Raw genomic sequence first — 26,259 nt, 5'->3', positions numbered from 1 at the left:
GAACGAACTTAAAAAAATATAATAACCGTGACACCTGGAAAAAAACCGAAGTCCAAATAAAGTGACTATTACCTTGAGGCCAGGTAATGATAGGGTACCTTTAATATGTCTGTTGATTCGTTTTCGGATGCCATTTCTTGTGCAACCGTACCTACACGAACTATCTCAGCTCAGGTACAAAACCTCCACAAGGACATCTAATCATAATATACCAATAATAAAACAGGTTTGTAATTTTTTCTTCTCAATTTAAGCAAACTTAATTAATTAGTTATCATCGATAGATTTAAAACTCTTAACAATAAGATTTATTTCTTTATTGGAACTGGGTTGTTGTAAAATTTTAATGTAGACGACGTAAATTGGACAAGCTGAATAAATTACTCACGCGACATGTTTGAAAGTATTTTAAGTTTAAGGAAAAAAGTCTTAAGTGTCATTTGTTTAGTAATCGAAATGCGTTCGCAATTTGCGTGTTATGTCACATTTAACAAATGCGGAACATGCGCTAATATAATGTTTGCATAAGGTAAGAATTGTTAAAATAATCTATACATCAGTGAAAGCGCTGTTTTCATTGAAATTTTAAATTAATACAAAATACGGTTAGTTTAGATTAAAATCGCACTGGTTCTTTCTTCTCAGGCTCGTATTGCGTTAGATCGTAAGTTGGATTGTTACTTTCGGGTAGTTTATTAGCTTTCTGTTCCTTGAATAATATAGGAAGTTGAAAGGTTTCCAAATTCAACCGAATTAATAGGATAACAGACACGGCAATTGGGCGTTTTATGAGAACTGTAAACATTACATAAGGTAAACCCAAATAGGTTCACCTAAAACACTCATTCTTATGCAGAGTATTGTAAAAATGTTAATTTTAATGCAAATTCAAGTAGTGAAACTATACGAATTAATAAAAGTGACCACTTTTCCAACTAAACTTATTGTCATTCCCTCTACTAACTATTGAACCATTATTTAACTATTCAATGAAGAGCACCAAGATGGAGGATTCTCTTAACTTAGTAATAAACTGCAATAGGCTTTTGCATATAAAAAGGTTTGAACAGCCCTTCCTTTATTTAACTAATCTGCACTTCCTACTGCGGACCTGAATTTCTTTCTAATGAAAAAATTAATTGCTTCCCGACTAGCTTTGAAACATAAATTTTACCTACTGATCAATTTCTCTCTACTCACTGAAAATTAACTTCAAAATCGACCTTTTTCTGAGAAGTTGCATCTACTGTACATATGGGAATATATTGACCCAAAACTAATATTGAATAAGATCCAATTTAAGTCCTACTTTACAGGTTTTTCTATTTACAATTTTCCCTGCAATTTTTTTCACAGTCCATCGATTGTAATATGGATCTTTCCGTTGGATACCTTGACCATTCTAAACGCGACAGGAATTGCTTTCTTCTAGGAATATTTTTTTACATAGCAACCAAACAATAGTACATTATATATCAAGGTAGAGAAGTCCACTATTATTGCCTGAGCACCAAGATTACATCTCGAGGCGCTTGCGCCGAGGGGTGTAAGGTGCGAAGGCAATAATAGACTTATCTACCGTGGTATATATACTATTTTTTTCACTACTAGCACTTGAAATCCTCTAAATTAACATATTATATTGATAATAGAGTTAACGGTTGGACAGAATTGTTTGTTTCTTAATTTAACATGTCAATCAAGTACGTGAAGTACAAGTCAAACAGGCCGTATTTTGTTCTGTCATTGAGATTTTTCAAAGAGTAATTTCGTTCGAATTTTTTCAAAATGTGATCATTTTAGGTATGTAATTTCTCTGGAAATTGGGAATGGTGGCAATTATTCGTTTTAGAGAACTTGTCTAAACGTTCATTGAGCGAAATTTCGGGTTGTGTTTTCTAAAAGTGACAGCGTGACAGTTTTCATTATTGACTACTAGTTAATAATAAAAAATTATTAACCACTTTGAACAAATGCCGAGAAAGCCTACTTTACAAGTGGAAAAAAGGTTAATAATCATGTCATCAGACGCTAGTAGTGAAAAAAAAGTTTTATACCATGAAAATTTGTCATTAACGGGTTTTCTAACTGGTTCTTTCCACACAAAAGGAGAAAATTTCGTTTTCGAACTACAGGAAATAAGCAATAGTTCTACAATTACGAATTACACTAACAAAAAATCGATTCCCCTTTTCGTTTCAATGACCACGAAATCTGACTACGGAACATTTTAATATGGCTCGAAATTGTCGAAATAAAATACTCTGGCGCGTTTAATCGCTCAGTCCCTGACCTGATATGGATGCTTTAATTTAACTTCTTTCCTTTCTATAGGTATTAATTTTTTCAATATCGCTGAACTTACTTATAAATTAATAGCTCCTTAATAGTCCCAGATTAATTTAGCGTCGAAACTAGGGAACTTTTCCCGGATTAACTATATTTCATGTATAAATAAAGTTTAATATTTCCTTTCAAGGCGACGTTTGTTTTTGCGAATGAATGCGGTTTAACACTTTTCCTTGTAGGATTGTTCCGCCTCAACCCCATTTACTAATATGTGTTCCTTTACAGCAAAAGCGATATCCTAAGAAAATAAGAACCCATTGAAATTGTAATAAAGTGTATTGAGTTAGTATTTATCTCTTTACCTTATCCTTGAGACCAGAAGGGGGTTATTAACCGACGAGCAGCCGAGGCATGTCAAAATAATTACATAACAAAAACCACACCCAATTTAATTAACCAGAAGAAGTAGGAGAAGAAGTCAAAATTTGTAACACCCGTTCAGAGTTGGACTGGGTCAAGCTTAGAGTGACCCAGTTAGTTTACTGACCCAGTGACCCGGTGACCCAGTGACCCGGTGACCTAGTTGACCCGGTGACCCAGTTTGACCCGGTGACCCATCTTGACCCGGTGACCCAGTTTAACCCGGTGACCCAGTTTGACCCTGTGGCCCAGCTTGACCCGGTGACCCAGCTGGACCCAGTGACCTATCTTGACCCAGCTTTACTCACGGCCGTGAAGTTATAACGTAAATAACTATTACGGCAGTATTAAAGCAAACATCACAGAAATGGCAGTTGTCAAGCAATCGAGTATTATTTTCAACAAACCAGCATTTCATTTATTTCATAATCTGTACACTTGAACCGAGGGCACTGACTTAACTGCGTTGTTCGATCAAACTAGGTAACTGGCCACTGGGTCGAATTGGGTCCCCGGGTGAAATTGGGTCGCTGGGTCACTGGGTTAAACTGGGTCAAGTTGGGTCACTGGGTCTAACTGAAAAGAGTATGACGTGACCCAGCGACCCAGTTTAATTCAGTGACCCAGGTGACCCAGTTGACCCGGTGACCCAGTGACCCAGTCCAACTCTGCACCCGTTACACCAGTTATAACGGTTAAGAGAAGATACGAAGGTAGTACTAACAGTACAAATCAATTTAGATACCAAAAGAAATACCTACTGGTTTATTCAAACACCAAACATCAGTACCAAAATAAAAATTGTCTCCACAATTGGATAACGTATCACTCAAATATTCAAAATTACAAGTTACGTTACTCACAAATCTTAGTAACATCAATGTACAATTTAACCCTCAATCAAGAATGATCGATTAAATTGATTACTGAATCATAAAACAACTTTCCACAGGTTTTAAATTGATATTTCGAGCAAAAATTGCCACGCATACAGCCAAGTACAGGTAAAACATATAAGGCAACTGTTACCTTGCATAAAGCTAGCTGTCGACATCAAGAAGTGAGCTCAGTTCCCACATCCACCTGAAGTCAATAAAAAAAACCCACTAGCCGCAAGGATCGGTATATAATTAGTTGATTACTGCCTGAAGGGCCGCACTGTACTTGTAATCTGCTTCTATACCAGTTACGGTACGTATCGTAGATGACATATCAATTGTCGATGGAAAATTGTAGTACACAAATTACAGCCGAACCTAAAGAAAGGCACAGTTCAACTAAACGAAGTGCAAATGGCGGTACTTACGATAAGAAGGAAGAACGCAATTAAACTCCCCACTATAGGAGTTCTCTAGGTGAAATCTGTCCAACCACATTTAGGAATCCCTAAATTATAAATCCAATCGCCAGAGATGATGGCAATTAAAATTCCATGCGTTCTAACTTACACTTCGGCTATTTGTTTAAACAAAGTGTAACTGGATACGATTCACAAATGAAAGAAAGTGAAAATTGACACGCACTGCGCTGTAAAATTGCGTTGTTCAATTCCAACAATAGATGGAGCCATCTATTAAATTGCTGTAAACAGTTACGGGGATCATTCAACAAATAATAAACCGCGAACACTAATAATGATTTGTAATGAAGAAAAAAACCGTTTAAAAGTCTAAAAGAACAAATCATACAATGTAAATGTTCCATTATTGTCTTAGTCAAAGGTTCCACCTATAATCCGAGGATATCTTGAAAACATCTCATCGACACATGTACAGATAAAAGCCCTTGGCAGTGTAACATGCTACGTTTTTCAGTATAAATTTGGTTGCGTTTTTACTCTTATTTATAAGGAAATTTTTATGTTGTGTACATTCATATTATATCTTTGGCGAGTTAATTTTAGAATGGAAGGTGTAAACTTGTAAAAAATCAGATGTTTTGTTTATTACTATATTCGCACTCACTTTGTTACTATAGACATATTGGTTAATATTAAAGATAATTATATAAATTATGATGACGCTTTAAAAATAAAATGAACTTATCAAGACTCAACAACATCGATTTATCTAAAAGAAAAATTATCTAGTCCAAATTAGAGCTAATTGAGTAAAATCGTGTTCCATTTCCACTTAGACCAAAGATAATTGAGTATTTTGAATAGTGTAGGGTGGGAAATTAAAAAGTGGCAGTTATAAGATTGTTTGCTTGTTGAGTTTATTATGAAAAATAAATAACTCCTGGCAGTCCAAATGTATAAATGACTAATTCTTTTGAAACGTTTCTTGTGCATCTCTATTTGGTTTTAGAATTAGTTTTCAGAATATGATCATGTATCTGTTTCCATTCAAGAATACAGACCCAATCTATACCGTGTATTAAACGAAGTTTGACTAAATTGTTGTTCTCTTGGAATTCAGTACAATCAAGCCAATGGTACCGTTTTCATCATAACCCGTTTTTTAGAATATTATAACGGGAAACTTATGTCAATTTCTTGACTGAATTATAGAAAGTTATTACAGTGTTTTATGCCATAATATCGATCGAATGTCGATTATATTTGTATACCACATTTTTATTACCATAAATTTACATGTTAATTCTACAAGGTGTGAATACTTTTGATTTTGAGTGATATAAAAATTTCTCGTGGGTGTTAATAAAAACAACTTTAAAGTATTTATATTGGTCTATCTGTAAACAATAATAAATATCTGAGTCGAAAGCTACCGATAGTGTTCTGAGTGGTATACATAAAACCACAATAACAACCGTACCAAACAAAAGAAAAGAAAGATCTGATGGTAAAAAGCAAAAGAACCGCCACAAGTTTCTAAACAAAGCCATGAAAGTTCCCTAGTTATAAAATAAGAATACCTCTACAATTGCCCCTAATAAATTTAGGAAATTCAGTTTTAATTTTAATTCACCCTAAAGCATCCGTGTACCTATAGTGAAATGGTATGGAAATACAATAATACCCGATGGACTTTTTTTTAATATGTAACACTTGAACTGATTTTACATTTAGAGCTGTCACAAATGACGTAAACAGCAAATCACTAATTTCGTTATTGTACGTTATAGATTATAAAACCGGCGGTGTACCCAAGTTTTCTAAATATTGACACCAGACACTGTAATTAAAGTATTGGCGTCGTGTGAAATATTAAAAACAATTAATAATGTCAACTCCAAAGAAAATTGCATTAAGGTAGTACGCCGATCGTGCAAATTGGCACATTATGATAAGAATGTCGTCTCTGGTACGGGTTAAACGGGTTGTAAATTACGAACAACGAAACCAAACCAACGCCGCCACATTTTTAATTACGTTAAAGATACGTTAAACTCCAATTAATACCGTTTCAATATGAAAAGTGAATAAATCTTTCAAATTCAATAATTAATCCTAAATTAATCCAAAGCGTATTAGTGTAATTGTACTTCCTCTTCGTCATCGATTTAATATGGTCAGCCTTCCTCCTAATTTGTATTGTGATTAATGCACATTATACAAATATAAAATAGAAAGGCGCCGACTTTTCATTTACATGTGATACGTATCAGTCGTTTTATTAATTACACGTAAACGATGCCGTAAATGCCGTTTTCTTATATTAATATTTTCCTTTTGCTAAACGTTTCATTACAGTTTCGTTTAATCAAAGCGGTACAACGGCAGTTTTACCTTTCAAAAAAATATTTTGATAAGTAGCCAATTTAATTAAGTACACCCATGGATGCGTCTAACTCAATTTCTTACATCTATTAAAATTTACCTCGCGTGAAGTCTACCCCAGAAATGTTTATTAGGGGACCAGTCAACACATAAGGGTTAAAACTCCGCTTGTAATTAATGACCTAATCAATTTGTATATCAAGTGAAGGGACTCTCGGGAAGAGTATTAAAAACCACCTGGAAATTATTAATAAAACAACTGACGCTGCGGCTTTCAAACCAAAGACGCATCCTTTGTTCAAGTTGACTTATTTTTCAGGAAGGGGAGATACACTGGCTTTAAATTCTATTTTTACCATCCTAAAAACTGCAAAGTTCGTTTGGTTAGTCGGTACATAAGCAAAGCTCGACTGAAGGTTAATAGGCACCTAATAAATTTCTTGAAAAAATAAATCTCATAACACACTCCGAAGTTTGTAATCTACTTAGCCTATTACGTTGTTATTATTACTCTTTAATCTTTTCGGAGTGCCCTTCCTTAACCAGGACAAAATCCGTCAGTGATATACAGCCAATATATTTTTGCTTGTTTGTTGATTCGTGTAAATGACTTTGGTGAATCTTAATTTATTGAATCTTTCACGCCGTTAGGTTTTATTAGTATATTTTTCAAGATTTCATTTACCTACTATCGGAAACAATGAATAATTAAATAATTTTGTGCTTCTAAATCTTCAACGAAATTTCCGTTTAGGCTTTTGGGAGATTTTCGAAAGAATAAGAAAACCAGAATTTTTTGTTAGCACGTCCTCTAATTTCTTCTGAACTATATCGGCTATTGGACCGTTTATCTTTATTTGTTTCTCTTTGAAAATCTTCTACGATTTTAAATGATTCGTCAAGTGGCAAATTTTGGAATTCTATAATTTTTTACAGTACGCTATTCATTAAAAAAAGCAAATCCCAACATTCTTGCCCACATTAAGTTAATATGCGAGATATTATTCTAATCTCAGTGTAGAAATGTAAAAAAAAGCAAGCAAAAAGCATTTAGAGGCATTTAAAGCACCATTCTTAAAAAAAGCAAAAATGGTAAAATAAAAATAGCCTCAAACGCTTTCATTTTTCATGAAACGTGTATATCCAAAACCATTATGTTCTGCATTCAACATTAACGTGTATGCGATGCCATAAATCCGCACTCTACGGCGGCCTGATCACCAAGTGCTTTCTGTTGGAACCAAAAGCGTTGCTGAAACATGCGTAGTGACTGAAACGTTTATGTTCCTGATCCGGATCGTGCGGGGCACCACGACCCAAAAAGGGCACGGACTGACGGACTTCAAACCCGGTCCCTTGCGCAAGTTAGGGAAATCACGAAGATGTATTGACACGGGGTTTATTGATTGACAATTTACCTTGTTTTTATGGAAAAATGAAAATCGCAATCAGCAAACTGTCACACAAAAATGTGACTGTTCACCGAAGCCGGTGGCGCAGTTGTTGCGTTGCCGACTGCTATTCGGGAGGTTGTAAAAACGTAAAAATGTCTTCTCGTTACAGTATACAGGATGTTTCACGCAAACCGATACCTAAAAGTATTGAGCCTCATGTTGAAAATTTAAATCTGAAAATTTTCATTGGCAACATAATTTCCCATGCTCTATCGAGAAAAAATATTATAATGATTGTTTCACTTCCGGTTTTATCGGATGTGGATAGCAACTTTCTTATTTTAAATAGAACACCCTGCATTTTATTGCACTTTCGAAATGCATTAACAACTAGCTAAGCTGTTATGCCCCATGACACTATAGATGCGGACTATTCTGGAACTTATTTTCAGACACTGACACTTTGGAGGTAAATATTCGGAAGAAAAATATCTCAAGGGCAAAGATTTTTGAGTTCAATATATTCCATGGGAGATGTAATTTTTGAAGCGGAGAGAGGTTATACTTTTGTGTGCATCGAAAAAGTGGCTTGTGGATCTGAAGACAAACAAGAAAGGTGTAAATGATGAGGAGTTGTCGAGATCGAGTCCGCTACGACGTTCTCTCTACCTATTCCGAATAAATAAACGATCTATGATCCGTAAAAATCAACAATAGCTAGCAAATATGAATCAAAATCCAAGAGATAAATAACAATGCGCAAAATGTGTCGAACTCTATTAGGAAAGTGCAGCTCTAACGTGTACTGAAGCAGAAGACGGACATGTTCCACCCCTTTGTAAAAAAATATTCATTTACGTTTGTGTAGTCTTGATGCTCGGAACCCAATCATATGATTTGTAATATTTTTAGTCAATTTAATATTGTTACCGACGACTAAAAAATTCAAGAAATAAGACCCAAAACTTGCCCCAAGAAAACTCGCCCCAAGTAAAATTCGCCCCCGGAAGACGCGCCTTCTGAAGATGCACCCTCTGCGTATATGGGGTCCGGATAATTCGTTCCTGATGAAAATATAGCAAAAATTATGCAATTAGATGGATGGTGCAAGAAAATTTGGCGAAAGACACATTTTCCCAGAGATTTTTATACAATTTGATTTTTTGCGCAATAAGTAGTTAAAAACTTTTTAAGTTTTACCGTCGCGTCGAGATTACGATAATAAATAGTGAGTTTTTCGTAATAGAATTTGGAAAAAAGAGTTGTGTTCAGAGCACCGCTGTTCAAGTTAAGATATTTTCGCTAGTACAAAGAACCATTGCTGAAACTGATGTGCAAACGGTTATTGCCGTAAACCTTTAGAAGGGCTTAAACTCGGTCAATTCGCCGTTGTAAAAGCATTTTAATTTCTGCATCAGAATAAACAAATAAGAAAACTTAAACCTCATAATTATTACCTGGTGAAGCTCTCTCTTACTCTAATAGTATAACAGTGTGCCCAATTGTTTGTTAAAACAATTAACCATAAACGGTTGTATTAATTGAAATTGTGGTTTGCTCGCAACGTCTAATATCCAGGGATATATTAGAAAAATCTGCGTTTAGAAGAATTCGATTTTATTTATTTATTTATTTATTTGTTTAACCAGAAACCATACAGAATAAAAATTCCAATTACATGGCACTGGGGCTCTGAACAAATATTAGGACTTAAGATCTAATTTTATTTATTATTAAATTTAGGGGATCGTGAAAAAAGTCGATATCATTAACTGAGGACAACTTATTTAAAGTGATCAAGATCTTAATAAGTGGGGAAGTTGTGTTGTTAACTGCAAAAATAGTATTATTTTGCCTTAGCTTAACAAATGGTACCTACCTTAAGCTTAATTTCTTGAAATAATTCGGAAGAGTATAACAAATTGTGTAAAATTTTGAAGATTTTGCCGTCGGCCTACGAATTTCCAAGGTATATGATCCGTCGCTTAACTTCCATAATTAATTATCGCTGATGTCTCTACCGTGAATTTGTAGCAGCACTGTCGCCGTCAGAGGACCGTTCCGTTTCATATATAAGGTATTGTAGGGTCCATTTTGTAAAATTTACGGTCAGAATCCTTACAACAAAAAATCATTGGAAGTCACATTTGTTATAAAGATAATGAAAGCAGTTTTGTATTGCGTATATTTTTACCATTTTAGAAACTCATTACAATTGGATTGGATTAGATATAAAAAACCAATTCTTGAAAGAAAAATAATTATTTCATTCAGAATTGTTTGCAGAAAACCTCCAATTTAGTGGGTTCGATATAGGTAATGATAGTTTAGATGAACTGTGCATACAAAAATGTGTTGTATTTGGTATCTGTGCGGTGTGCCGGACCGTGTGGCGCAGTTGAGTTGAAGCTCGACTACGGTACTAAGGGTCGCTGGTTCGATACAGGTTCGGGCATGGATAGTGGGTTGGGTTGGTAGAGCAGCCTTGGCTGAAACCCCACCCACTCAAAAATAAAGCCCAAAAATATATTGTGTTATTATAGTACTAGGGGTGGTCTGCAATAAATCAATCAATTACTTATAGCTAAAGATCAATAATTTGATCTCAGTCAAATTTACTCGCTCTAGGCATATTCACACCCTCAAAACATTTTAATAGAAAGTATGTATAATACAAACTCATTAAACAAACTAAAATTCTCATATGACGTGAGAAGAAAATGACAGATTACTATATACTTGATCCACTTGAATCAAATGTTAATCAATTACATACCTACTACCTTTGAAAAGCTAAACGTATAGTGGCCAATGTTGGTAAAAAATGTACTTAGTATAACTTATAAGAAGAATAGTAGTTGATGCAGCATTTATTGGGAAATCTCTTGGCCTATCATTCCTAATATCTTGTCAAAGTTAAAAGTTAAATCATGTTTTTTGGAAGCTTTCCATTTAAGGACTGTATCACATTGAAAACCGTACGAAATTAATTTAGTGGTAGATTTTCTATATGTTTTAATCGCTCGCGATAAATAGCTTCACAGCAACGTGTACTAGACCACATTAAGTACTTATAAACACAACCCCTGTGCCACTAGAGCGTCTGAAAGAGTCGATTTGAGAGTAAAATACGTTCCGTCGGATGGGAACAACCTTTGCAAGAAGTATCACTTCTTACCCCTAATTTGAACTGATTTTTAAATGTTGTAAAGTAACACAAATTATGTATAAGTACATCTTTTGCACATTTTTCAAAATCGCTTTCTTTGAAGCAAATGTCCTAGAAATATGAGATGAATTGATGTGAAATCAATTTCTCCAAACGAGGATAAATCCCCCAGTAAATCGCGCGTCGCGACGTTCATTGACATTGCGATTTTCAACGTGATTGGGTGGGAAGAGTCGTGATTTCGTAACCTTTCCATTTAATTTATAACACCGAAACCGTGCAACTTTCAATTTGTAGATCAGGAAATGCCTCCAAACGTATTTATTGGTCGTAATAGGTGCAGGTATTATAGGAGTAGTAGCAATCCCCACAAACATTAAAAGAACCAGAATTAATCGGCACGGAAAAGAAATTCTCTCTTGTATATAATTTCGAAGTATAGCGGTTTAACATCTAATAACTACCTTCAATTATTGTATACAAAAGCACTTCTTAAACAAAGTCGGATGGATACAAGAAGAAAGTTAGCTATTGGTCCTTGCTGGATGCTGCAAGGATTCCCACTACAGAAGCCTGAGGTGGCAAGGGGGGCGTGAATCCCCCGCGGCTGCGTGGGGCCCCTTCAGTAGTCAACCGGCCGTCTTTCTATTATGTTTTGCATGTGCCGTTTCTCTTTCGTGCTTCGTTTTTAAGCCCGATGCGGGCCCGTATTTGTGATGATGTGCAGTGTCATGTGGCGATTGTTATGTAGGAGCATGACCCATGGATATTTAATACAGTTTTTCTTACTTCTCCTTTACTTGCTACAGGTAAAATTTATATAAACACACCAAGAAATGCACCTGCTTATTAAAAAGGACGAGATCCGCGCTCGACGCTCGAGCTTTGATGAGAGTCTCTCGCACACACGAAATAAATACCGTCGCATTCTTGCGCGGAAATTAACGTAAAGGGGTGCGTTGCGAGCTTTAGCGCGACGATTGCGGTCCTTTCGACGCTAGTTTTGCACTTTTCTGTTTTCTTTTTTTTAAAGGAAAGTGGGTGAGATTTGCATAACATATTTAGATAATTAAAAATCGTACTTCCTTGCTTATTAGACGGGAGATACAGTTATCAGTTAAATTATTTTAGACATGCAGGAAGTACCATGAAATTTACATTCAAAATCTAGTCCTCGCTTCTCAATTTTCCAGTTAGGGTTAAACATCGATGTCTGAAATGGAACACCAAATCGATTTACTTGGCCCACGGGCCCAATTAATTAATAATAAAAGGGTGGATTGACCCTTGCGCCCTAGTTTCTTGTTTAATGTACTGTTTTTTTAACGCATCCGCCGTTGTAATATTGCACGTGCTAATCGCGCCGCCCTTTATGCGATATTTTTATTCAAAGCGGTACGCTTTATACGGTGGCGAAAGCAGATAAATGTGATACTTTTATCCTGGCTTTTATCGCGTCAAAGTGTGAGAAATGGCATTCAAAGGTGGCGAAGCATTCAATAAAATAATTTAGTCACGTTTATTAAAATGCTACGATAATAAAAGACTTTGTTGTTGAAATTTATTAAATGAAATGTTTTATTTTTAGGCGACTACTTTGAAGTAGTTTATAAACCAATCGGCGTAAAAAATAATAAAACCCCATCCATCCATAAAGACTAATGAATGACGGCTAAGGGATGACAAAGGTGCACCTGTGGCCGCTACTAGGGAATCCTTGAGCCGCCAGTAAATTTCAGTAAAGTTGTTCTCTACGAATTTTAAACTAAGATATTGTTAAAAATAAACCAAAAGACGTAGGTACTTGAACACCCGTTTGTAGTAACGTCAGGCACTTGACAATGCAAGCCAGAGTATACATTTTTATCAAAGTTCATTGCCTTAATGGCTGTATCGAAAATCCTTTGCTCGGAATTTCAGTTTCGAACCGAGGATTAGTATGCAAGTCGCTTTGTTGATTTTATATATTTTTTTATAATCTTTTTAGTGTCGATCTATCTATGTAAATATAGGTTACGTTTACATAGTTTTGTATGTTTTAGAATGGTCTTACATACGTGTGCCTTTAATATTTAATCCAAACACTTCAAACGCATTAGTTCAACCTCCCTAATGTATTTTTAAACCTGAAACGCAGACATAATTTCCAAATGCTGTAATGTAACTCCAAAAATAACGATACCTAACAAAGTGTAATTAATCAGGATTATTTTTAAATTTCCGATTTTCAATGTGAGAAAGTCGTTATCTAATACAAATATTGGGTTTGCTGATGGGGGTATACAAATTTTGACCGAATAATGCAGTGAAAGGATGCTCTTACCCGTTAATTATCGCACATTATGAGTTTTATTGGTAGTTAAATGAGCATAAAAGTTAAATGGAATTAGAACGTGTTAAAGCATCTTACATTTTAATTTCTCCATCAGATTTTACAGTTATCATAATCTAAATTACCCCCAAAATCTTTAATGGCAAATGAAAGTTCTCGTACCGTGTGAACAAAGTCGTCTGGTAAACGACACTTTGTGTTTTCCGGTACAATATTGTTTCTAGATATCGCATCTGTATACATTTCATGTTAGGTAGGTAGGTAAAATGTGAGCCCAACAATAAAGATTTGGTTACACAAAAACTACTGGAAACTGAGGAAACGCGACAAAATATTAAAAGTGTCTGTCGTAGAATGTACAATATTTAGCAAAATGTGACGAAAACAGTAATGAAAAAATCGGATTACAAAAAACAGCTCGAAGAGGGCAAAGTTTATTGAACTCCTTGAGGAATGGTGAGCATGAATATAAAATTCGCCTTGATTTATCCAAATTTGCAATTACTTCCTTTTAAATCACATACCGAGATCGGATAAAAAACAGCCGGTAATTTTCAAGTTGCGGTGTGCATTCCTTTTATTCACTTAAATTTCGCACTCTCTTAAATTACTTAGCTGAATAGTTGCGGCTTTCTTCTTTTACCTGAATCCTGATACAATTCACTTTTGAGGTATTAAAATTGATTTGTATAGGTAGGTAATTATATATACCATTGATGGATTGACTAAATTTTTATGTTCGGGAAAATCAAAAACAGTAAGCGATTCCAAACAAATTTTCAATATGACATGGGGTTTAAACAAAGAAATAAAAAATTGATCACCTACGCGTATTACCTAGATGTCTGCAATAATTATAAGTAGGCCCTCGAGTATATCGAGGCCTATATGGTATGTTCTAAGGGAGTGTTTAAACTACTAGACGAAGTCTACTCATTTTTTCAAAATTCAAACAAGTATTTAAAATCTAAGTAAAACAATCAGTTTTTGATGATTTTTTTCTTTCAAATGTTTGTATGTTTTTGCATATACTATTTCTAATTAGAATCATTGCATTGTGTGCAATTAAATATATATATTAAATAGTATATATTTATACAGTAGCGCATTGAACTTGTCATTAAAGACAGAGAGCCAGTAATTTTGGTAATTAAACTTTTAAATTGTATCATGGGAAAGGCTTTCCTTCAATGAATCTGAGTATATGTTTTTTTTTAGATTTATCCAAAGAGTATATCACTGCTTAGATTTTTGTACACGTAGATACCTACTACCACAATATGGAGTAGTTCAGGCTCGCGTACTACCCGGCCCTAACAGGTGCTTGCCAATTCTTCCCGTGTTCTGAGAGATACCATCGGGTCTCCCAAGTATAGTACTCGTTTTTCTAAATAACCTCCGCAGTTGTCCATACGATTAAATGCTGAGCAAACGATGGGCCTCTGGTGTTGTCATAAATTGGTTTATTTCTGTCTTTTTGGCCGAATTCTCTATTGAACTGTTATTTTGGCTACTACCTACTAGCTTTGGCTTTTCCCGCTACAGATACTGGGTCTCATCAACCCGCCCAGCATGCATGCGACAAAGGTGTTTGTTGAATTTGGGCTTATCCATTTCATCCCCGATTAAAGTAAAGTCCCAAGAACGAATATTTTAAAGCAAATTTAGTATCGTACCATGTCACTGATTCGCTGTACGGGGAAGTATATTTGTAAACGGCAGACGCGTCTGCAAGCATGCGAAAATAGACCCTTCCCCACAACTATTTCGGAATGTGAACCCAGTTTAATCACGATTGAATGTGCGCCATAATGGTCTAGTGGCAAGGATTTTCGGCTTGCAACTGGGCGGCTCGGGTTCGATTCTTTGCGTGAAAAGTTTTTATTTTTTTGTCACAAAAATACATAATTCGAAACACAGATAGTAGCAATCTCGATATTTTGGCCGGTACATTCATATATAGTTACGAAATGGTGGCAAAGCGAGATAATCGGGAAGACCTGAAATTGTCAGGGAATTTCGAGGGGAATTTTATGAACTGGAAATTGCGTCAAAGAATTTAATGAGAAATGCACCATTCTCGCTTATCTGCGTGTAAGCGTCCATAAAGGGCATAATTAGCGGTTCTATTTAAGTCCCGTTTCGCTTGTGCATGGGTTTACTGACCTGCTGGAGACGCGTCGTCAGAGAAATTGGAAACTAAAAATAAACAAACTCAGAGGATGCCGGATAAAAAATCAAAATTTTTGTTGAACATGGAAACCCCCGAGGGAAATTCTTTACCTCATATAGGAAATTTCGAAAAAACAACTGGGTAATATGCAGAAAATTGACGAAATTAGAGGAAATTCGGGGGAAATTTTGTGGACATAGGAGGAAATTTCAAAGGAATGAGGAAATTCTAAGGAAATATTAGTAAATTCTGAAGAAATGTAGAGGACATTCTAAAGAAATCTAAAGGAAATTTGAAGGAAATATGTAAAAGGATTTCGATAAGGAAGTAACACTACTTTTTTCATGTTAATTGAGAAATTTAAGGCAATGTTAGAAATGTTGGGGCAAATAAATAATAAAATAATTGTCGGTGATGTGTAAAAATTTTAAGCAATAATAAAGGTTTGGGGTAGTAAAATTCCATAGAAGTAAAAGTACCGTAAGTAAACTTTGTTATTTGGTGTTTCTGAAAAAAAACAAGCCTACACTTTGTTGCAAAATTCATATTTTTTATTCGTACTTATAAAAGCACAAGTTTTTTATAAACAAATTTCGAGGCAAATTGTACAAGTATTGTATACAATTTATTTACTTACTCATGGAAATTCGACAATTTTTCAACATATATGGATAACATAAGAATTCATATTATTTTCATGCGGAATGATGATGATTGTACCTAACCGTTTTGACAAACCTAGGTTTGGGTTTGGCCTTTGGGACTGAAATGTTTTTTCCATTGCTGAACTTTCCGCTTTTGATGTTCTGATGCGACTCGTTTGTGCGACTGTGTTTTTCTTTCCAAGTAAAATATTATAGAACTACGGAGTCTCCATAATTTTCCAGATCTATAACAAATTGTTATTATAAAAAGTTATTCATTCTAAGCGCATGTATAGTGGACGCTTAGAGCCTGGCTTCATTGCCCTAACCATTACTTTTTAGCGCATTTTTGAAAAAAATACGCTATTATATTCGTTATTGCTGGCAGGCCGGCTGTCCGCGTTAGATCTCCACAACTACAATAGCTAGAGACTTCAAATTTTCACTAAAAGCTTTCTGCTATAGTGTAGATGTGCAGGCACTAGTCTATTTTGAGTTAGATTACTTGTGAGATCGATAATTGAAGAAAATAATTTCGATATGGGTTTCGGAGGTGCTATAATTTTACCGTTAGATAGCGCTACCAGTATAAAAACTTATTATTTACTTTGTGATTTGTTTTACAAAATGAAGACGTACCGTTAATTGAAATTAAATAAAATTAATTATTTAACGCAGCCAAAATTACTCGTGAGATCGATAATTTTAAACTTCGCTAATAAAATACTGACCTACATTAACAAAAATGCGCTTTAATCATGCATATGCTGATTTACAACTTGTTTTTAGTAAGTAACTATATAAACTTTTATAATGTGACTCCCCCCTCCCCACAATTTAAATTTCTCCAAGTGAACCCCCAAAAAATAAGATTCTGTCAACGTCCCTGGTTGTTCTTCTAGAACTTGTCTGATTACACTTCTAAAAAGAGAATTATGCGGGTTGAGCCAGAACAAGTGAGGGATAATAAATTAAAAACATGCTAGATACCTACTATCATTGAGTAAGGCCTTATCCAATGGTACTATAATTTAGAAAGGTGTAATACAACCTCATAATCTCGCTCATAAAAATAAAATGCATGCAAAACGACCAAATTTCTGAGTTCTTGATAGGCATACATATTATAACTAAAAAGGTATGTGATCAAAAAGAACTGCAGACAATTTAAATTGGACGCTTTAAGTTTTTAATGTTTTTTAATTAAGGAATTGTCAAACAAGTTTAGAAGGTAGTTTATTTATGCATTAGTGATTAAATTGAACCACCACTGCTTTTACACAAATGACATTTAGGTATGTTATCAACTTTATAAATGTTTAGTTCTACGGGAAATTCAAACTGTCCGCACTACTTTTCGATCACCCGGTATAACATTCCATACTTTACCTAGAAAGGAAAAAATCCAGATAAATAGCCTTCAAAATTGTCCTAGATCTCTACTTGCCCTCTAATGCAAATGACCGTTTCCGCGTCAGCATTATAATGTTTTAAATTTTAATCGAGGTTTTAATATTATCTGGAATATTATTAACTTCTAATACACTAAAAAAAAGCAGCATCATTTTCTTCGAAGAAATACGAAACTATACTACCCATTGGTGATAAACAAAAAAATGCAGATGTCTACTTTAACGCCGCTGCTTTGAAGTGCATTTAAATTTGCGTTATAATTAAAAAAACCGTATACCATTTTGATAACCTTGCAGCATTGTGAACAAATAAAGAAAAAAATCGGTCTCAGTTTACGGCAATTCGTATATTCTGCCAGCGAGGCGAAAAATGTGTCTGGCTACTGACGCCACGCGGGCTAGTCTCGCGCACGGGTATGTTTTCTTGCTTCGCGCCGACCTTTCACTTTATGTGTAAACGGCGTTCATACGATCATAGACAATGCACCGTACGCAGTACGCATAAAGAGATTCTTGAAATACAAAGGCAAGCGATAAATAACCTTCAGAGTCGCGCGATATGGACCGCTGTATGTACCTCCATAGCTATATACAGGGTGTTGCAGTTGGAACTTATTAGGTAAAACAACCAACTTTTTTTCATTTTCTTCTTTTGTTTTTCGAAAAATTTTAAGGACTGAACCAATCCAAAACTGAAAAAAAATGCGCTCCATGCCAGCTGTAGCTGCTACGGCATTAAAGAGTTGCTTATACAGATCTAGAAGTTTTTTTGATGGTTGCTGGCCACTCGTTTTCTGTACTGGGCTTGTTGAAAGTATATTTCAAACACGTAGGAAGAAAATGGTCTAGATGCAGTTGTCAAGGCCATTACTAAGGGAACAAATTCTGGATTTTTGCAATAGAAGTATTTATCCGAATTCTCAATATACGATCTAATAGAGTCATTGGCTCCACTGAATCTCCAGGGTCTAGGGGCATGATGAGTTTCTTTCCCTTCGCTTCTTTGTTCTAAGCTGCAGGTAAATGCTTATTACGAAAGTATTTTATTACTTTAAGAATATTATCCTGGTACACCCAGAATTTGTATATCATGATCTAACAAATTCAAGAGGTGAGCCGAGCATCCGTACTGCAAGATTTCCTCGCAGATTTCATAATCATCTTTAGCGATCTCGCGTCCGAACTTCTTCCTTGACTCCAAATCTCTCCTCGGCTCTCGTCATTCGTGTTCCCTTGTGTCGCGACTTCTTCAAGTAATCAGCTGTATGTGCATTTCGTGACGTATCACCCGTTTCCACCAAGACCGATTCTCTATTTTGTGTTACGACTGAGCAGCATACAATGGGTTCGTTATGAATATTGGACCAGCCAACCAAAACCATACACACGGCATGTCCCTGTAGATGCATTCTTCCTGAAGTGTTGAATGAACATCTTCCAAAATTGCTCCTCCGATTTTTGTGGTATTTGGTAGTTTGAATCCCGGTCTCAGTATTTGACAAAGTCTTCTAAATTTATCATGAGACCAATGATTGAAGGGGGTGTCCACCAATTTGTAAGTTTATTTTTCTTACATACGCACCAGATGCATTTTCAGGAACTTTTAGTCCAGATGATTTGATGATTTTCTTTGGCTGAAGGTGATTAGCAACGGTAGCCCTACTTGATTGGTTACATCCGAAAACTGAAATTTGGAATAATTATAAAAATTGTGCTACTACAAAGAATTATCACGGAATATCGAAGAATAACTCCTGAGGTCTTGAGAATGTGTGTGGACCATGTATCCATTGTATGGAACTTGCAGCAATGGTTGAAGTCATTTCGAGCAATGCATTCGTTGGTTTAAGCCTTTTTTTTGGACGTATTATTACTTTTTTAACTTTGAAACTTTAAAGCGCGATTTTTTGTTCCCTAATCGATCGATTTTAATAAAATCAAAAAGGTTGCCCATTTAAAAATTTGTGGAGGGTTAACCCCTAGCCTCCCCCCTAGTATAGGGATAAATTGCATATTTTGTCACTTTTAGTAGTAGTAGTAGTGTACGTGGGTGCATATTCCGTCCATTAAAATGTAGTCTCTATATAGTGATCATATAGTGGTTAACATCGCCAGGGATATTAGGTACTTTCCTTCGAAACTGTCAACTGGCGAGTTTAGTGGGACTGAAACCTCAATATAGCACAATTAAAACCTACCAAGGTGTCGCTGTAAGTATTCTCTGTACTGTAGTAATGGGGCATTACATCAAAGTCGACACGAGACACTCTAGACAGCTCTTCCTTTTCTCTCCGTAATCTAAAAGTTTCGTTTCGAAGCTACGTCTTCAAGACTTCCTAAATCTGCGTTTCATTCGAGGTTTCATTCTTTATTATCAAACCGTATCACCCCCGGAAGGCGGCTATCGCAGGTTCTTCAATAGATATGATGACCTTTCCGTGAATGAGAGTGCATAGACCTGAGATGAAAAAAACCACGTCTACGGCTTAACTTGGAACTCGACTTGTAATGTTGCAATTTTTTATTGTCTAGTATTTCGAGCTCGTCTTATTGGGCGCTTTGGTGTTTACCTATATATAATGGAAAACATTGACCTACTACCCCTTTTTTGTCCAGATTGCAGCCGCTACGCTGGGGATCCATGCTGATAAATGAATGAGGATAAATAATTTTGTATATGTAGATTTTTTCCAATTGCATATTTTGCTCGGAATTTTCTAAAGGTTTTCCTAAAGTAGTTAAACTAACATGTAATGCTAGAGGTAGACTTTCTGTTTTATTGTCTCACGATCGACATAGCTCTGCCGTATGAGTGCACCACACTATTCAAATGTATGTCCAATTTAGCACGCTTGTTTCCTTCTATAATATCTGTACTGAAAATTTCACGTTTCGCTGAATATGCAAGCAGTCCACAATACCTATAGATAAGAATAACAAACATTATTGATGCACTCAGTAAAACTTACTAGAAATTGTATTCAATTGACTTCAAAATCAGACCAGTTTACAGTTCTTGCATGAAAAATACAAAATAGAACCAAGAAATCGGGCTACCATCGCATGACAATCTTATTTACCATAATTACTGTAATTTCATTCATGTCGTCCCACTACTTACAGTCCTTTTTTACTGTAAACTCTTGTTATAAAACTATTAAAATGGTAAATTTAAATTAAAGGTCTAAACTTGTAATTACTATTGTGAGATTCCCTGTTAACAAACTTTTGTTTTAGTAACAATTAGATCGAAAGTAAACTTAAATGCGTATTTAGCTACTGTGGCGTGCAGTGTGCGCGTATAATTCTATTGTATGTAAATTGCTGGGAAGTAATACATTTTTTCCTTAACATGTCTGTCATATACCTATGCATTCCCAGTTATTATAAATTTAAAAAATTTACCCGCATGCAGCGAAGGAGTGAAAACAGGAAAACCTCGTACACCTGAACGGATTTTGAGGGTTCAGTATCACTTCCATCCGATGAACAAGAATAAGGGACATTGATATTATGGAAATATGAGAAGCCGTGCGTCATTTCCACAGAAATGTAGAGGCGATCTCATTCAAACCTCCTAAGCTCAAAACGAAATGATGGCACGCGTTCATGCTTTAACTTATAATTACAAAAATTTTTAAATATTTACCGTTATAATTACGATATGAATATTAATGTGACAGGGTTCGCTGCGGATAAGCGCTATAATAATTGAAACACATTCACTTCATATGTAATTACTTCTTTAATAATATCGAATTTTCTTTTTCTAATTAATTGACCAAGCGCGAAGAACAATGTTAGAAACAATTCTTCTTCCTCATTCTCTTCATTATTTATGTTTGTCATATCATCATTGGTATTCTGATGGGAGCGAAAAAGCGGAAACGCGTAGAAAGCGCGAAAGTTGTGTAATTTGTTGTTGCCGTTTCCCACATTCGTTGTTTCTAGGAACATCCAATACTACATTTTTAAGTGATAGTTCGATTAGAATTTTAAGCAGCCCTTACCTTCTTCACTGAATATATATGATTTGTCAACCTCAAATCTTTCACGGTCCCATGAGCAATAATAATCCTCTGCCAGCGCGCTGTAAAGAAGACAGAACTGGATTTAAAATAAATATGTACACGAATTGTAAATATGTATTAGAAAATACACGATCTCTGATGCTCTCTGAATACTTGCTAACCTTGTATATTTGGATAAACCATATATGTGTCTGCATTTTATGTGTACATATACTATATTAAACTTTCTTTGCATGCACTGAAGGCTGCGACCTCCTTGTGTACCTATACAAAAACGTTTTTATATTTCAATATCCATCTTGAATTCATTTACATAAATATGAGATTTATAGGTAGAGACCTCAGGTTCGAGAGAAACTCCGCGGATAAAAGCACCGAGATTGTCATCTCGAGATTGCTTCAGTTTATGTTTCTTAATTAACAAGTCTCGAGTACATTAATTAATCTTGAATTGGTTCTTGTAGACTTGACGATCAAAAATAGTTTTCATCGCCAAACATATATCACAGAGTTGCCTTTTTTATATGGTGGGGTAAATTAATGACCACTTAAAATATTAATTTCCATGCTCGCATAATAGTAAATGATCAGTTTTCTGAGATTGATTTTGGCTTACCTTTTGTGATATCTGCGAAAGAAGTACAGGGTTGTGATTTAATAACGGATACACTGAATGAAAATGAAATGGAGGGTTCGGAAATACGCTCGGACCCGTCAATTAATATTTGAAACTGCGCAATCTTTTTGATGTAATTTTATAGGGGGTGTCCCAAGTGTGACTATTTTTTTAAATGGCAACTCTAATTTTTATGACTATTCTTAAAGAGTATATAAGGTTACGCATGTGTGCCAAATTACAAATTTTTATTTCTTCTCATTTACTAGATATTTAACAAAAGTTGAATATTGTATTTTTTGATTAATTAAAATTATGAATTAAAAATGAAATTTGGCAAACGTGTAGAAATATCTTTAAAAATATTATTATTTCTACTTTTTTCTACATTATCGTTTTTAAATATTCATAGTTGAGTAGTTAAGTTAGTTAAACTGTTGTTTTTGTTCTCAGAATTATTTAAATAACCACCTCCACTTCAGGCAATATTATGCCATTTTTATATATAGTATTAGAACTAATTAAACCTTTAATTACTACCACCATTAGTAGTTCAGTTCGGGATGAGGTATTCTCGGATACGAGATCGGATAGTTATTTGCCAAAAGCGCCTAGACACATCAATATTCGGCTCCATACGATTCATTCGCTAGTTTCGTTTCGTTTCCCTTCGCATCGTGGGCACAAGTAAAGGAACACAATATATACCGCAAAAAAGACCTTGTAGTTTTTGCTTCAGGAATAAAAGACCCTCGCTCAAAATGACGCAGGCGAACCAATTACTCTGGAACCAGGAGGAACAGACTGGATTGGGTTTTGGCTCGACAAATAGTAAACCTAACCAAGGTAGGTGGGCAGTGAAGACTTTCCATCCGTATAAATCCCCAGGGATGGAAGGAATCTTGTCTGATCTAATACAAAAAGACACGCGGGAATTTCGAAAGCGTAAACCGCGAAACGAGTCATAGGACCCGAACGGGCATGTGGGATTACATATAACACAGCCAAAAAGGAGATTCAGGCAAAACTCACAAAAGAGCACTGCAGACATTCATCGAATGTGGACAATTCCAAGATCTTTCTGGAAATCCCAAACGGGGAATTTCTTCCACCTTAAAGCTAAGTAGGCTAAAGATAACACGGCGTTGTGGTGAGGAAGAGGAAACACCACACCACGTCATTTGCCAATGTGCAGTATACATAAAGACAAGGGAACACCTACTTGGAAATGAAAAAATTAGACAAGAAGAAGTAAGGAGGGTTCGCCCTAACAAAATCCTGAACTTTGTTAAAGATACAGGTACTCTTGAAGTGCAGACAATACCGGACAGCATAATGGACCAAAAGGTCTCAGTGACGGATATACGACTGGGATCACTCCTAGCACTATATTAACACAATATATTATTATTTTTGGTCTTTATTGTTAAGTGGGCGCGGTTTTCGCCACGGTTTCTCTACCAATGTAATGTGGGAAAATGGACGCAATGTATTGAAAATATAAATACATTTGAGGAAATAAAACATGGCAAGTATTACTTGCTACTTATTTCGTATAGGAGTTCGGGAAATAGTAAAGAAAGTTTAGCGAACACTCCTTTTTTGATTTTTTGAAAAAATGCATGTAAATATCTAATAAAAATGTTTTTCCCGTTATTTCGTTTGGTGCATCTGCTTCGGCCCTATATTATTCTGATTATTAATTATCTGTAACGTTTTCTATACGTTTCTTTCTGAAGGCATTGAACGATCAGACTATTCTACTAAAACATTTCGGTGCGAGAATGTGAAACCTACAGATTGTAACTGTACCACAATTCCATAATTTAGGCGCCTCCTTGGATTAAATCAGTTAATAGGTTATAACATCTGATCGTCGGTGCATATTTATGTTTATTTACAGATTATTGTATATATGCAGGACTACAAATATAAATAAACATTAAAACCAGACGCATATACGTATATGTGTTATTGGCCGAATTTCGTTCTGCGAAATAGTGCGGCTATCAAGGTTAATAAATTGGAACAAAAGCTAAATATAATCCTGAGAAGACGTTAGTTTTTCTTTTTGGGCAAATCATGTCTGAATGACATCATCTTTAACAGCAACACACCCTTGTGCCGAAATGGCTTTGTGCCGAAACCGTTTACTGACATTCAAAGAAACATTTGGTGTAATGCCTCTAACCGTGTTATTATAGCTTTTGGGAAGAAATGCTCAGGGAAAAATTACAGGTAATTAAGTGCTTAATAGTACAACATATTATGCCTTTTGTATACCGTATTTTCAGCAATGTTCCAAAAATAACGGTTTCCATAAGAAAAAAATGTTTCTATTCTTACTAAATAAAAACTGTAACTTCCAAAAAATATGCCGGTGTCTTCTCTTTTCAATCTCACCATTATCCCCAACTTTTAGCGCATTTCCACATACTTAGATAGAAAATGCGCTATTGTGACCCGTTCGTCCGTCTGTCCATAACTATACGTCTGTGTCACTATCAAACCTTTATCTTAAGGGCTATTGCGCTATTTGGTTCGTTGTGGTGTCGAGGATTGCACCAAGGAAGGACCGGCGTGAAAAGAGCGGCCAATCCTAGCGGCCAAAATTTCCGAACATACCCGAAGCGAAAATAAACCCTGCCACAGAATTTTTTTGCTCTTAATTCATTTTCCTCTAAATACTGAAACAATTCTATTTACAATGAAATAGAAAACCCTCTCATCAAGCAGAATTACGAGTCAATAAGGGTTGAACAAGCCACCCTCTTATCATATCTCCAAAACGGCACATACTATCACGATCAAATTTTCGTGGATGGTTAATGTAGATCGAGATAAATAATCAACAAAAATACCCAAGTGCACTGCCCTCCAAGGGGGTGAAATAGTCACCCCCTTGTCGTATCTCGAAAACGGCACATACTATCACGATCAAATTTTCGGGGATGGTTAATGTAGATCGAGAATAAATAATCAACAAATATACCCAGGTGCACTGCCGTCCAAGGGGTTGAAATAGTCACCCTCTTATCGTATCTCGAAAACGGCACATACTATCACGATCATATTTTCGGGGATGGTTAATGATAGATCGAGAATAAATAGCAACAAAAATACCCAGGTGCACTGCCGTCCAAGGGATTGAAATCGTCACCCCCTTGTCGTATCTCGAAAACGGCACATACTGTCACGATGAAATTTTCGGGGATGGTTAATGATAGATCGAGAATAAATAATCAACAAAAATACCTAAGTGCACTGCCGTCCAAGGGGTTGAAATAGTCACCCTCTTATCGTATCTCGAAAACGGCACATACTATCACGATCATATTTTCGGGGATGGTTAATGATAGATCGAGAATAAATAGCAACAAAAATACCCAGGTGCACTGCCGTCCAAGGGATTGAAATCGTCACCCCCTTGTCGTATCTCGAAAACGGCACATACTGTCACGATGAAATTTTCGGGGATGGTTAATGATAGATCGAGAATAAATAATCAACAAAAATACCTAAGTGCACTGCCGTCCAAGGGGTTGAAATAGTCACCCTCTTATCGTATCTCGAAAACGGCACATACTATCACGACCATATTTTCAGGGATGGTTAATGAACGATCGAGAATAAATAATCAACAAAAATACCTAGGTGCACTGCCGTCCAAGGGGTTGAAATAGTCACCCCCTTGTCGTAAATAGTCACCCCCTTGTCGGATCTCGAAAACGGCACATACTATCACGATTAAATTTTCGTGGATGGCTAATGCTAGTTCGAGAATAAATAAACAACAAAAATACCCAGGTGCACTGCCGTCCAAGGGGTTGAAATAGTCACCCCCTTGTCGGATCTCGAAAACGGCACAGACTATCACGATCAAATTTTCGTGGATGGCTAATGATAGTTCGAGAATAAATAATCAACAAAAATACCCAGGTGCACTGCCGTCCAAGGGGTTGAAATAGTCACCCCCCTGTCGTATCTCGAAAACGGCACATACTATCACGATCAAATTTTCGTGGATGGCTAATGATAGTTCGATAATAAATAATCAACAAAAATACCCAGGTGCACTGCCGTCCAAGGGGTTG

At 35.7% G+C, this 26,259-nt stretch overlaps 1 protein-coding gene across 1 annotated transcript in view; it reads left to right on the top strand.

Annotated features, from left to right (window-relative positions):
- Positions 1-11,596: 11,596 nt before the first annotated feature.
- LOC116176063 (protein jagged-1b) overlaps positions 11,597-26,259 on the top strand; it is a gene marked incomplete in the record, with an annotated part of 99,687 nt that continues 85,024 nt past the window's right edge. The window contains 1 exon segment of the mRNA XM_031494532.1: positions 11,597-11,766. Within this exon segment, the coding sequence (XP_031350392.1) occupies positions 11,674-11,766 (93 nt within the window).

Source organism: Photinus pyralis, unplaced genomic scaffold (genome assembly GCF_008802855.1).
Source record: "Photinus pyralis isolate 1611_PpyrPB1 unplaced genomic scaffold, Ppyr1.3 Ppyr1.4_LG1, whole genome shotgun sequence".
NCBI classification, from domain to species: Eukaryota; Metazoa; Arthropoda; class Insecta; order Coleoptera; family Lampyridae; genus Photinus; species Photinus pyralis.
Note: the sequence above shows the minus strand (reverse complement) of the source record. Positions and strands in the feature narration are given on the sequence as shown.